This window comes from Arachis ipaensis, chromosome B8 (assembly GCF_059453495.1).
Source record: "Arachis ipaensis isolate K30076 ecotype BB chromosome B8, ASM5945349v1, whole genome shotgun sequence".
Lineage (NCBI taxonomy): Eukaryota > Viridiplantae > Streptophyta > Magnoliopsida > Fabales > Fabaceae > Arachis > Arachis ipaensis.
The window spans coordinates 55,441,504-55,456,195 of record NC_142443.1 but is presented as its reverse complement, the minus strand read 5'-3'; the positions used below and the strand labels follow the sequence as shown (position 1 = coordinate 55,456,195).

Below are 14,692 nucleotides of genomic sequence, written 5' to 3'. Positions count from 1 at the left end.
TTTTGAATTTAAAACATTGATATGAGATGGTTAATATTTAGAGTTTTGTTAAAATTGAAGAGAAATATTATAAGAAATAATACATAGAAAAATATATGACTTAATTAGTAGTATTATTAAGGGTAATTTTTTTAATTAAATTATTTCAACTTCGATATTACGTAAATACATTGTTTCCAAATTTAATACGCAATTGTATTGTTTCACATTTTTATATAAACCGCTACTGGCAGTAGTGGTTTACAGGTCTACAGAAACCGCTACAACCAGCCGCGATTTATGTGCATTATGGCTAACTCATAAACCGCTGGTACCAGCCGCGGTTTACGTGGAACATGCATTGGTCATAAACCGCTGCTGCCAGCAGCGGTTTACGTGTGTTGGTGTCCGTGCGTGTAAACCGCTAGAGCCTATAGCGGTTTACGTTGAGGATGCTGAATGGGGCTGCCTATATAAACCATGGAGGGGCCAAATATGGAGAGGTAGAGTGTTATTCACAAATGGAGGGGAGGAGAGTTTTGTGGCTCTGGTTCACTGCTTTGGAAAAATTCAAAAGAGCAAAAGGCATGGTGTGAAATTTACAGATAGAGAATCGCTTAGTATTTTTATCAGATCGTCGAGTACATTGGCAGAGATTAAGCTAGGCATATTACGGAAGCTCGGTACTTGTGGGACGAAGTGGGTAAAAAAGTTATTTTACAAGATTCCAATAGCTGTTGTTTCAACTGGGGTGAGATATGAGACCTTCGTCATAGGGTCGGATGAAGACCTGCAGGTCTTGTTTCATTGCAGGCGTAGTTTTCCGGAGGTGAGGGTACCTGAGCTGCTTGCGAAGTTGGAAGATGGTGTGGATAGCTCTGGGGCATCGGCACCAAATCCTTAGTCGACCACAGCTGGTGGTGCCTCGACATCGATGCATGTGGTAGCAGCGGCAGTTCCGATTCCTGAGCCCGAACATGCTGGGGCTGTTCATGCATATGTGGCTCCTGTTGTGCTTGATTTTGAGTTTGATGCCTGTCCGGATCTAGTTGAGAATGCGCTATGTGACGATGATTCGGATGAGGAGCCGGTCGATATTGGTGGGGACAGTGATGATGATATTCCAAGAGGTACACGTACTACCCATGGAGGTTCCGGTTCTGGAACACAAGAGTATCCTCCCCCACCTCTCTTCGTTGAACTTGGAAGCCATCGGCCAACACCAGAATGTAGATGCAACATTCAATGGGCAGGGGATGCATGATGGGGCACCTATGACTGAATTTCAGATTGGCCAATCATTCCAGAGTAAGGAGGAAGCCGTGCTGAGCGTAAAATATTACAGTATCCGGCGTGGAGTTGAGTACAAGGTTATGGAGTCAGACAATCTGAAATACCAAGGGAGATGCAAGGAGTTTGGTAATGGGTGCACGTGGTTGATTCGGATAGTCATGCGGAAAAGGAAGAGCACATGGGAAGTTAGGAGGTACAACGGACCACACACGTGTATGGCCACATCGATATCGAGCGATCACAAGCAGCTTGATTATCATGTCATCTGTGCGAGAATCTTTCCATTGGTTAGAGCTGATGCATCGGTGTCGATTAAGGTGTTGCAAGAGGCAACAGAGGCGACATATGGATTCAGGCCTAGTTATCGGAAGGTGTGGTTGGCAAAGCAGAAGGCAGTATCGCAGATATATGGCGATTGGGAGGAGTCGTATGCGGATATGTCTCGATGGATCCTTGGGGTCACATGCACCATGGAAGGTTCCGTTGCTCTGCTGAAGACCTCCCCGGTTAGACTGGGTGACCAAGTTGACGAAGATAGAGTCTACTTTTATCGCATGTTTTGGACATTCCCTCCATGTATTGAGGTATTCCGCCACTGTAAGCCGCTCGTAAGCATCAACGGAACACACCTCTATGGCAAGTATGGCGGGACATTGTTGTTGGCGATCGCTCAGGATGGTAACTCGAATATTTTGCCTGTTGCGTTTGCACTCGTGGAGGGGAAAAATGCACAGTCTTGGTCATACTTTCTATCTAACCTTAGAAGATATGTTACTCCACAGTAAGGTATTCTTGTGATCTCTGATAGACACAACGGGATCAAGGCTGCACTAGAGTCCCCCGATAGTAGTTGGCGACCTCCCCATGCTTATCGGACATTTTGTATTCGGCATGTTGCTGCAACTTTTGCCCTTACTTTCAAGGGACAGGATGCGAGGAGGTGGTTGGTAAATGCCGCTTATGCGAAGACGGAAGCAGAATTTGACTATTGGTTTGATATAATGAGGACAGAGAACCCGGGCATGTGCGATTGGGCAAACAGAATGGAGTATGAGAGGTGAACACAGCACAAAGATGGGGGAAGACGATATGGTCACATGACAACCAATATATCTGAGTGTGTGAACTCTGTTTTGAAGGGCACAATAAATCTACCAGTGACGTCCCTGGTTAAGTCGACATATCTCCGGCTGGCGGAGTTGTTTGTTGTCCGGGGGTAGACGGCAGAGGCACAGTTAGGGTCTGGGCACCGGTTTTCGCAGGCACTAGTTAAGGCCATTGAGCGCAACCTGAAGGATTCGAGGTGCTTTACTGTGACTGTGTTCGATAGGCATCACCTTGACTATACGGTGGCTGAGACTACTCCCACTGGCAAATTCTCGTTGGGTAGCTATCGGGTTTCTCTAAGGGATCACACCTGCGATTGTGGATACTTCCAGGCGCTGCACTACCCCTGTTGCCATGCCCTCGCATGCTGTGCACAGTCACGGCTAGATTGGGCCACTTATGTCGATGAAGTGTACACCATGTCTGAGGTCTTTAAGGTGTATCAGATGTCCTTTGCACCTTGTATTCCAGAGGGGATTTGGCCCCCATATGACGGTCCGACTGTGATCCCCGACCCTGGCATGAGAAGGGCAAGAGAAGGACGACCACGTTCCACCCGCATCCGCAACAACATGGACGAAGCTGACATAGGTCGACCGAAGCGCTGTGGCCTGTGCAGGCAGCCTGGTCATACTCGGAGGGGTTGTCCTCAGCGAGGTTCTACCAGCGGCATCTAAATTTATCATGATTTAGTTCCTTTGTATCAGTTTACGTGTCATGTTACCAGTTATCAGTTTAGTCTTCGTTCTTACGAATATGTCTGTTTGTATCAGCGATGAGTTTTCATTCTTATCAGTTTAGTAGTTAATGTTAATTCAAGTAGTTGTTTATCAGTTTTCTAGATTTATCATGGTTTACTTCCATTATATAAACGATGAATAACCATTTATCAGTAAATAAAAATCCAAAATAACAGTCATCCAACGAAAATAAACATAAAGTCCATAATGAGTACATAAACCAAATAACCAAATAAAAAATACAACACAACATGCTAATCATCGTGATCATCCCGGGATGCATCATTAAAATCACCAAGGAGATGAGATCCCGTCCCACATCGAGTGGGACGCCTGACTCGAGTCGGTCGGGCCGCCTCCTGTCCAACGTGATCAACTGGAGGGTCTAACCCAAACGCTGACTGGGGGGTGCCTCCCATGGTGAACCAAGTATCCAACAGGCTACCTGGGGGCTCGTTAAGATCCACCACATACTGACCCTGATAATCAGTTGGCTGGGAATGCATCTCTGTCATATGTGGTTGGTAAGCTGTGGTCTCGAACTGCACATCCGGCATCTGCGGCTGGTAAGGCTGGGTATCAAACTGCACATGGGATGTGCCAGCATCATCCCTAATCATCGCAGCAAACTCTGCATAAAACTGTGAACTCCCCAGCTGATCATCTAAATCCATAGTCATCGTCGGCATCTCAGGCTGGGCATACATACGAGAGCTGGGCTCCGACATCGAAGAATAAGATCTACTGGTGAATGTATCCCCTCCAGCCTCAGTCGCTGCGGTCCCACTTACTCCACCACCGAACTGGGTGGGACCAGCATTTCTCCCACGTCTGGCACTAGACCGACGAACACGGTGATCGCCACCATCTCTAGCATCCCCGCCTGCATCATTATCCTGCATCATATCATCTAACCATCGCCACTCTCGACCGGTGTCCCTAGTACCAACACGACGGCGTCTCTCAACACGGCGATTATCCGGCATATCAGGTAGCTGTGATCTGCGTGGGACCTGAGATGACCCTCTCTGAAATGCCTCTGGAGGTATCTGGGTGCCTCTGGGATCCGCAAATGCTGCTCCCGGGCTAAGAAACCGATAAGCCTCGCGGAACCACCAATCTAGGTAATCTGCAGAGGGACCGGCATCTGCCACTCGCTCAACGGCAATGACTGCATCAAGTCTGTTTCCCCAGTGTAAATGCCAGACCTGATAGTAATGGGGGAACCACCTATCTCCACCCCTCCCGTCCTTAGCATGCAGCCAGTCTACGTTCAAAGCATCCTCAGGGATATGCTGCACTCCACCCAGCTGTGGAACAACCCTGTCAACCTGATGCCACTCGATGACCGCAAAGTATATCAAAGTAGTGACCGCTCGCCAGATGCGACTATGCTCCTCTGTAAGTATCTCCGGATGGACCACGACAAGTATATCAAGCGCAGAGTAGGGCTCCCATACAATCCGAAAATTCAGAACTCATCAGACATTACCACAACAAGTATATATCTAGTCACAACAAGAGAGCAAACTAGATAGAAAACCCTAACTAGTATAATACTTACATCACGAGCGGTCAAGCGATCCAATGCAAGCCGATAGCTTATGACGCTCTGTTCCTTGCCATCGTTCGGAGGCAAGTATGCAAACCACCTAATTGTAAATCATATGAGACACAAACTTGAAAAACTGCCCTAAAAATTTTTAAGCATTAAAAAATATAACCCATACCTGGATGCCAGCGGGAAAGAGAAAACCTCAAAGCCGGACGGCCTCAAAGTCGGAAACCACCAGAATATCCAACTCTGCAGCAACTGGAGGGGACCCGCAAGGTTAGTCACATTTCTGTTCGCTACCCGACACATGCATCGGTACAACCAAGCCAAAGCGGCCGACCCCCAGCTATACCTCCCCATGTCATCAAGGTTTGCCACAAATGGCAACCACCATATATGTATCCGGTTCGCACTCTTGTCCCCAAATAACTGAGTCGATAACAGCATCATGATGTAGGCACGTGCGTAGATACGGACAGTCTCCTCGTTCGTATCTGGTGGAAGCACCCTAAACCTCTCGTGGAACCATGTAAAGTGTACCGTCATCTGCTTGACCTTATTCGGTGGAGGCCGCTCACCGAATAGGTCTTCAAACCACTCCCAAGCTGGTCGGCCACCCTCCATGTATTTCTCAAACTCACCAAGGCAACCACTCACAGCCTCCCCATCCACAGGCAGCCCTAGCTGAAATGCCACGTCTTGCAATGTCACTATGCACTCTCCGAAAGGCATATGGAACGTGTGCGTCTCAGGACGCCACCTCTCAACGAACGCGCTAACCAATGGCTCATCCAACCAGAACCATTGGCTGTTTAGCCTGGCCAAATAGTACAATCCAGTCCTCTCTAAATACGGGATGATCCTTTCATGCATGGGCATATTCTGTTGCCATCTCACACTGTATATACACCTAGTGGACTGCACAGAACATGAAAGAAATATAGGGTCCAATTAAATTCTCCTATCCACAAAAAAATTCCCCTATCTAACAATAACAAATATCTTAAATCATCAACAAATGATGAACCGGTAAACAAATTAATCTATGAACCCTATATTAGTAACCCATCGAAAAACATGTAACCTTCAAATTATGGAAAATAATTACGATAATAAAAATAACAACACACATACTTGAATAAATAACAGCCATAATTATAAAAATATTATAAAGCTTTAAAATAAAAAACTTCATAACATACAAATACACTAACCAAACTAAAATAAATCACTAATGCCAACTGTCCCTTTCCCTAAACTAAACCAACAACATCTACAATAACATTCATTGAAGGGATTTAAAATTCAGCTAACTAGTCATATTTATAAATTAACAAGAAAAATTCAAAACACTAACCCAAACCGATTAAACTAACATCCTAGCATGCGAAGCCTAATTTCAAACTAGAGGGAGTAATCTATAAATTCTAGTTCCTCCACCTTACATACCATTTTCCTAACTAACAAATACTAAGCCTTAAAAAAAATAATTATTAACTAACCTCGTCACCAATAGAACCGGCAATATGCGCAACACCGTTCAATCGGTACAAGGTCCTGTCTGCCATGATAACTCGCCGGAAGTCGCCGCTGAGATACCTCGGACCCGCTCTCAACTTGCTCTGACCTCTCTCTAGAATTTTCTCTCTCTAGAAAACCTCACAACCCCTCCAAATGAATAATCCGCGGCTACCACCACGGTTTATATAGGCAGCCAATTACACGTAAACCGCTATAGGCTCTAGCAGTTTACACGCACGCACACCAACACACGTAAACCGCTGCTGGCAGCAGCGGTTTATGACTAATGCATGTTCCACGTAAACCGCGGCTGGTACCAGCGGTTTATGAGTTAGCCATAATGCACGTAAACCGCGGCTGGTTGTAGCGATTTCTGTATACCTGTAAACCGCACACATAAATTTTATATAGAAATGTGAAATAATGCAATTGCGTATTGGATTTTGAAACAATGTATTTACGTAATATTGAGGTTGAAACGATTTAATTAAGAAAATTACCCTATTATTAATATTCACATCACTTATATTATTAACTATTAGTGTCAAATTTAATTTTAGGATAACATTAAAATTGTTTAAAATTTTTTAGGATAAAAATAAAACGTTTAAACCATTAGGAACCAAATTAAAATTTGATCAATCTTAAAAACCAAAATAACAATTTACCTAATATTTTATTCATCAATTAATCATATTTGTTGTTTTATAATTATTCATCCTTAATTAAAAAAATATTTTTATTAATACAATATTTTAAATATATATAAAATTAAATCCTATTAGTAATGCTTGTTTTTTTATCTTAAAATTCATTTAATTAGTTATTTTTTTTGTATAGAATTCATTTGACCAGTTAAAGATTATCATTTGTAGTTAATTAATGTAAATAATTCTTAATTGTGGTCAATATAGTATATAAAATTAGCTTATATAACTTAATTTGTGTCCATTAAATTCGATTTAATTAAATTTTAAAATTATTTTGAATAATTAAATACTGATCATAATTTAAAAGTCTAAACATCAAATAGTTATTACATTACAGAATAATACTTAATTGTTTATATCAATATCGTATTTGTTGTAAAATGGGAGATATATATAAGATAAAAATGTATAAATAGAAGACTCTAGTATTAAAATAATTAGTTCAATAATAATTTATAGATATATAATAATATTATATGTTGTAATGTATATATATATACAAAGATAGAAAGGAGTATAAAAAGTAAAGAGAGAGAGAATTGCCTAAATATATATATAAAGATAGAAAGGAGTATGAAAAGTAAAGAGAGAGATAATAGCATTTGCTTTTATTATTGCTATGTGTATAAAAGAAGAGAGAATAATATTCAGTTGTTGTTGTTGTATAAACTGAAGCGAGGCTTCACCTATTTATACAGGTGATAGGCCTTAATTTTCAACCTTCATTAACTACTAATATGCTTTGAAAAGCAACTCCTTCAGTTTAGGAAAAGTTAGCCGCCCAATCTCATAAATGGGCATTCAATTTGTTGTTATCATAACACTCCCCCTTGAATGCCCATTTAGAATTATTACCTCGTTAAAACCTTACTAAAGAAAAACTCAGTGGGAAAAAACCTTAGTGAAGGAAAAAGAGTACAATATCCTTTAATGATGGGGCTGCCTCATTAAAAACCTTGTCAAGAAAAACCCAATGGGAAAAAAACTTGACCAAGGAAAAAAGAGTACAGTCTCCCCTCTTGCTGACATTATTTAATGTCTCGAAATCGGCGCATCCCAATGTCATGTACCAGTCTTTCAAAGGAGGATTTTGGGAGTGACTTTGTGAATAAATATGCCAGATTGTCACTTGAACGGATCTGTTAGACATCAATTGTCCCTTGATTTTGAAGGTCATGAGTGAAGAAGAATTTGGGAGAAATATGCTTTGTTCTATCACCTTTGATGTATCCACCCTTAAGTTGAGCAATGCATGCTGTATTATCTTCAAACAGGACAGTTGGAGCTATCATATGATCAATCAGTCCACATGATGATAGAATATATTGGATCAAACTCCTGAGCCAAAAACACTCGCGACTAGCTTTATGTATCGCAAGTATTTCAGCATGATTAGAGGAGGTTGCAGCAATCGTCTGTTTCGTGGACCTCCATGATATAGCTGTACCACCATATGTGAATAGATATCCTGTTTGAGATCTCCCTTTATGTGGATCAAACAAGTATCCGGTATCTGCATAGCCAACTAGTTGTGACTTGGATCTATAGGGATAAAACAATCCCATATCAACCGTCCCATGAAGATATCGAAAGATTTGTTTGATTCCACTCCAATGTCTTCTGGTTGGAGAGGAACTATATCTTGCTAGTAAATTCACAGCAAATGATATATCGGGTTGCGTATTATTAGCAAGATACATTAGCGCTCCAATGGCACTAAGATATAGTACTTCAGGACCAAGGATATCTTCATTTTCTTCTTTAAGACGGAATTGATCCTTTTCCACATCCAAAGATCTTACGATCATTGGGGTACTTAAGGGATGTGACTTATCCATATAAAATCTTTTCAATATCTTTTCTGTGTATGTTGTTTGATGAATAAAGATCCCTCCTTTTATATGCTCAATCTGCAGGCCGAGACAAAACTTAGTCTTTCCAAGATCTTTCATCTCAAACTCTTCTTTTAGAGTTTTTATAATTGTTGGAATCTCTTCAGGAATCCCAATGATATTTAAATTATCAACGTACACAGCAATTATAATGAACCCAGATGTAGTTTTCTTTATGAAAACACATGGGCAGATATCATCATTTTTGAATCCGTTTTTGGCCAGATACTTAGTAAGACGATTATACCACATTCGTCCAGATTGCTTTAGACCATATAAAGATCTTTGCAATTTGACTGAGTATAACCCTTGCGAATATTCATTGGATGGTTTAGATATCTTTAGTCCTTCAGGGACTTTCATATAGATATCCCGATCTAATGAGCCATACAAATAGGCTGTTACCACATCCATTAAATGCATATGCAGTTTATGATATGCAGATAAACTGACCAAATAACGCAATATTATCGCATCCACTACAGGGGAATACGTTTCTTCATAATCTATACCGGACCTTTGTGAAAAACCTTGTGCCACAAGTCGGGCTTTATAGCGCACAACTTCATTTTTCTCATTTCGTTTTCTCACAAATACCCACTTATATCCAACAGGTTTTACATCTTCAGGTGTACGGACTACAGGTCCAAAGACTTCACGTTTTGCAAGTGAGTCTAATTCAGCCTTCATGGCTTCTTTCCATTTTGGCCAATCATTCCTTTGTCGACATTCTTCGACTGATATTGGCTCAAGATCCTTACTTTCATGCATGATATCTAATGCCACATTATATGCAAATATTTCATTGACAATTGTCTTATTTCAGTTCCATTTCGCTCCTGTAAAGACATAATTTATCGAGATCTCGTCATTTTCACAATTTTCAGGTACCTGAACGTCTTCTGGCGTTATATCAGAATTTTGGACAACTGCAGGTGTCTCTACTATGTCTTTTTCAACAAGAATATTATTTACCTCTTTTCTCTTTCGAGGATTTTTGTCTTTGGAACCGACAGGCCTGCCACACTTCTGGCGTGAATTTGCTTCAGTGGCTACTTATCCTACGGGGACATCAATTCGAATTGGGGCATCTTCCACTGGTATATAAGATTTAGTTATCCTCTTTGTATCGGAAAATGCATCAAGTAATTCATTTGCTATTCTTTACAAATGTATAATCTTTTGAACTTCCAGTTCACATTGCCCTAATCGAGGATCTAAATGCATCAACGATGATGCATTCCAATTAAGTTCCTTTTCAGGAAGCTTATTCTCTCCCCCTAATGTTGGAAATTTTGATTCATCAAAATGACAATCCGCAAATCGGGCTTTAAACACATTACCAGTTTGTATCTCAAGATACCTCACTATAGAGGGAGAATCATATCCAACATATATCCCCAATTTTCTTTGGGGTCCCATTTTGGTGCGATTAGGTGGTGCAATGGGAACATATATCGCACACCCAAATATTCTTAAATGGGAAACATTTGGCTGCTGGCCAAAAGCTAATTGCATAGGAGAGAATTGATGATAACTCGTTGGCCTCAAACGAATAAGTGCTGCGACATGTAAAATAGCATGCCCCCAAACCGAGGTTGGGAGATTTGTTCTCATAAGCAAGGGTCTAGCAATTAATTGGAGGCGCTTAATAAGTGATTCTGCTAACCCATTTTGTGTGTGAACATAAGCTACTGGATGTTCAACACTTATTCCATTAGCCATACAATAAGCATCAAAAGCTTGGGAAGTAAATTCACCAGCATTATCAAGACGAATTGCTTTGATTGAATTTTCTGGAAATTGCGCTTTTAATCGAATAATTTGAGCCAATAATCTCGCAAACGCCAGGTTGCGAGAAGATAATAAGCACACATGTGACCATCTCGAAGATACGTCTATCAGGACCATAAAATATCTAAAAGATCCATATGGTGGATGAATAGGTCCACATATATCACCTTGAATCCTTTCTAGGAATTCAGGGGACTCAAATCCAATCTTTACTGGTGATGGCCTTAAAATTAACTTTCCCTGAGAACATGCAGCACAATAAAATTCACTAGTTTTAAGAATCTTCTGGTTCTTTAGTGAATGTCCATGAGAGTTTTCAATAATTCTCCTCATCATGGTTGTTCCCGGATGACCCAATCTATCATGCCAAGTTATGAATTCATTTGGGCTAGTAAACTTCTGGTTTACAATGGCATGTGATTCAATTGCACTAATCTTGGTATAATACAACCCAGATGAAAGTGAGGGTAATTTTTCTAATATAACTTTCTTATTTGAATCATGAGTTGTGATACATAAGTACTCATGATTTCCTTCATTCATAGTCTCAATATGATATCCATTTCGGCGAATATCTTTAAAGCTCAACAAGTTTCTTCGAGACTTGGTAGACAACAGTGCATTATTTATTATAAATTTTGTTCCTCCAGGAAACAAAATTATAGCTCTTCCGGAGCCTTCTATCACATTGCCTGAGCCAATAATAGTATTAACATATTCCTCTTTTGGCACAAGATGGGTAAAATATATATCACTTTTGAGAATAGTGTGCGAGCTTGCACTATCCGCAAGGCATACATCTTCATTACATATCCTTGCCATTCTCTTCAAAAACAAATAATAATAAAATGAGTAGTATGCACAGTTAAATTGAATACTTGATCAGAATTATTTTTTCTAAGAAACACTGTACATAAAATAATGTCATATACTAAAATTTTATTTTAAAATTTGACACATTTAATAATTTCAAAATTTATAAACATTAATATTTCATTATTTATGTACATCACATTTGAAACTTAAATACATAGAAAATAAAACTTAACAATAAGTTCTTTACATTATTTATTTACATACATACTTCACAATCCCACATATTAAACTATTTCATCATTGATCAAATGACCAATATTTCCTTCAGGATCTTCAAAGAAATCAGATAAATCATAATGAGTGGTGGAGTTCTCAGCATCATTTGAAACAAAATTTGTTTCCTTTCCTTTGTCGTTCTTTTTCAAAGATGCCTGGTAAAGATCGACTAGGTGCCTTGGGGTACGACAGGTACGTGACCAATGGCCCTTTCCACCACAACGGAAACACTTATCCTCTGTTGATTTATTCTGCCCGATATTCCTTTCTTTATCCCATTTCTGGTGAGATCTTCTCTTTTGAACATAATTCTTTTTCCTTCCATAATTTTTCTTATTATTAAAACCTTGCCATTTACCTCTTCTGGGGTAATTTGCCACATTTACTTCAGGAAATGGGGCAGCGCCAGCTGGGCGCGCTTCATGATTTTTCAATAACAACTCATTATTGTGTTCAGCAACAAGAAGGCAAGAAATTAACTCAGAATATTTTTTAAACCCTTTCTCTCGATACTGCTGCTGCAGGAGCACATTCGAGGCATGGAAGGTTGAGAAAGTTTTCTCCAACATATCATGATCAGTTATTTTTTCCCACACAATTTCATTCGTGAGGTGATTCGAAACATTGCAGGATTATATTCATTTATAGATTTAAAATCTTGTAAACGCAAATGCGTCCATTCATATCGGGCTTGAGGAAGTATTACCGTTTTCTGATGATTATACCTTTCTTCAAGGTCTTTCCAAAGATCTGCAGGATCTTTTAATGTAAGATATTCATTTTTCAATCCTTCGTCAAGATGACGACGAAGAAAAATCATGGCTTTAGCTTTATCCTTCTGGGATGCATTATTTTCAGCCTTAATGGTATCTCCAAGATCCATTGAATCAAGATGGATTTCAGCATCTAATATCCATGATAAATAATTGTTTCCAGATATATCAAGAGCATTGAATTCAAGATGAGAGAGTTTCAACATAATGAAAAATTTGTTACCTGAGTCTTCCTAAAAATTTTATCAGAGTCTCGTGCTGATAACGTGTTGTAAAATGAGAGATATATATAAGATAAAGATGTATAAATAGAAGACTCTAGTATTAAAATAATTAGCTCAATAATAATTTATAGATATATAATAATATTATATGTTGTAATGTATATATATATACAAAGATAGAAAGGAGTATAAAAAGTAGAGAGAGAGAATTGCATAAATATATATATATATATAAAGATAGAAAGGAGTATGAAAAGTAAAGAGAGAGATAATAGCATTTGTTTTTATTATTGCTATGTGTATAAAAGAAGAGAGAATAATATTCAGTTGTTGTTGTATAAACTGAAGCGAGGCTTCACCTATTTATACAGGTGATAGGCCTTAATTTCAACCTTCATTAACTACTAATATGCTTTGAAAAACAATTCCTTCAGTTTAGGAAAAGTTAGCCGCCCAATCTCATAAATGAACATTTAATTTGTTGTTATCATAACAGGATTAGCGAATATGATAGCAAACAATTGACTAAAAATAAATACAATTATAATTTTTAATAACAAAAAATTTAATTAGTTGTTTTTAAAAAATAAAATAAATATTATCTTTATTATACTTTTTATGTTATATATATGTACATTAAAAATTACAAGTTACGTTATTGATATTGGTATAATGGTAAAGATTTTAGATAATATATAGCAGACTTTATATATTACTTAATATATTATTAAAAAAATAAAGAAAAAAAGATGAGCATGGTTAAGGTGATATGATAAAAAATAAAATAAAATAAATATTGCTTATGTAGTTATGTAAATATGGTACCACCATAAATCGTGATTAGTGATTTCTAACTTTGATAAATTCCAAATAACGATTTTATTCTGTTATATATAAAACTTACTTTTTTCTAAATTACTAAAATATTAAGAATTTATTATTCATGGTTTATTTTCTCAAAATGCGTTATTAACAATTTGTATTTTAACGATTTATCTTCTTTAGTATATTCAGATCAGAGAAATACTCTATTACAACAGTAAATCACAGAAAACATTTTCAAAAAATTTATATGCTGATAAAAATATATTTAAAAAATTAAAACGAAAAATATTTTGAATATTTAAATTTTGATAAAAATAATTGAATGCTGGATATTTATTTTTATAAAGATTTTAGAGATTCTGATTTTTGAAAAATATTGTTATTGATATCTATATCATCTAGAGATGTTTTTGCAGTTTTTTCTTCTATATTATTTTGAGCAATTAAGTCATTTTCTCTGGCGCATTCAAAAAATTTTAGCCACTAAACTTCGGTAGTTACTTATACGAGTGTGTTGTGTCGCTAAATTGCTATGGCGTTTTCTAGGATTCTCTTTTCTATATCTTTGGGCTATGGTTTGTTGTCGCACGTTATGTATGTTTCTGGGACATTCGAAATTAGAGGAAAAGTAACGTAGAATCGAGATTCAAGGCGACAACCATATGTCAGTGCTTAAGTCAGCAACATTTTCCCACTATTTTCTTTTCTTTTTCAATGAAAAATAAAATAAAAATACTTTCCACGAAATGTGATGCAATCCATTACGTAATCAGGTATTCTGGTCAACTCCAATTTACTGGGATTTTTTTTATAAATAAATAAATTAAATATTTTATTTATCCATAAATGTAATTTAAAGAGTATTTGTTTTTTTGGCTGATTTTTTTTTCATATGAAAATATATTAGGACTTACATGTTGAAATGGGGCTGAGTTTTTTTTATATTATAAACGTATGTGTGATATTTAATAATATTTGAGTGGTATTGTATTTTACTTTGCTATGGGTCTATTTCAATTTTTATAAAAGAACAAAATGTCATTGACATTTTATGGGTGGGTGAGTTTTTTTTTAATAAAAAAAAAAACAAAATGGCATCGCTGGATTGCAGAATTTTTTTTTTAAAATTTAGCATGGATACAACATTAGCGACATATTGTATAAAAAAAATATTTTTTTAATTTTAT

General features: G+C 37.7%; 1 protein-coding gene across 1 annotated transcript; it reads left to right on the top strand.

Annotated features, from left to right (window-relative positions):
• Nucleotides 1-1,253: 1,253 nt before the first annotated feature.
• LOC107611086 (uncharacterized) lies at nt 1,254-3,056 on the top strand. Its single transcript, XM_016313048.1, has 3 exons — nt 1,254-1,975; nt 2,081-2,306; nt 2,493-3,056. Exons 1-3 carry the CDS (start codon nt 1,254-1,256, stop codon nt 3,054-3,056), a joined length of 1,512 nt encoding a protein of 503 aa, XP_016168534.1.
• Nucleotides 3,057-14,692: the final 11,636 nt, after the last annotated feature.

What these genes read in the sequence shown, in the direction of transcription:
- LOC107611086 (XM_016313048.1), top strand. Translation starts at nt 1,254, where the DNA reads ATGACTGAATTTCAGATTGGCCAATCATTCCAGAGTAAGGAGGAAGCC. An exon ending in TCGAATATTTTGCCTGTTGC is followed by an intron (nt 1,976 to 2,080) that starts GTTTGCACTCGT and finishes GATCTCTGATAG; the next exon opens with ACACAACGGGATCAAGGCTG. An exon ending in ACCCGGGCATGTGCGATTGG is followed by an intron (nt 2,307 to 2,492) that starts GCAAACAGAATG and finishes GTCCGGGGGTAG; the next exon opens with ACGGCAGAGGCACAGTTAGG.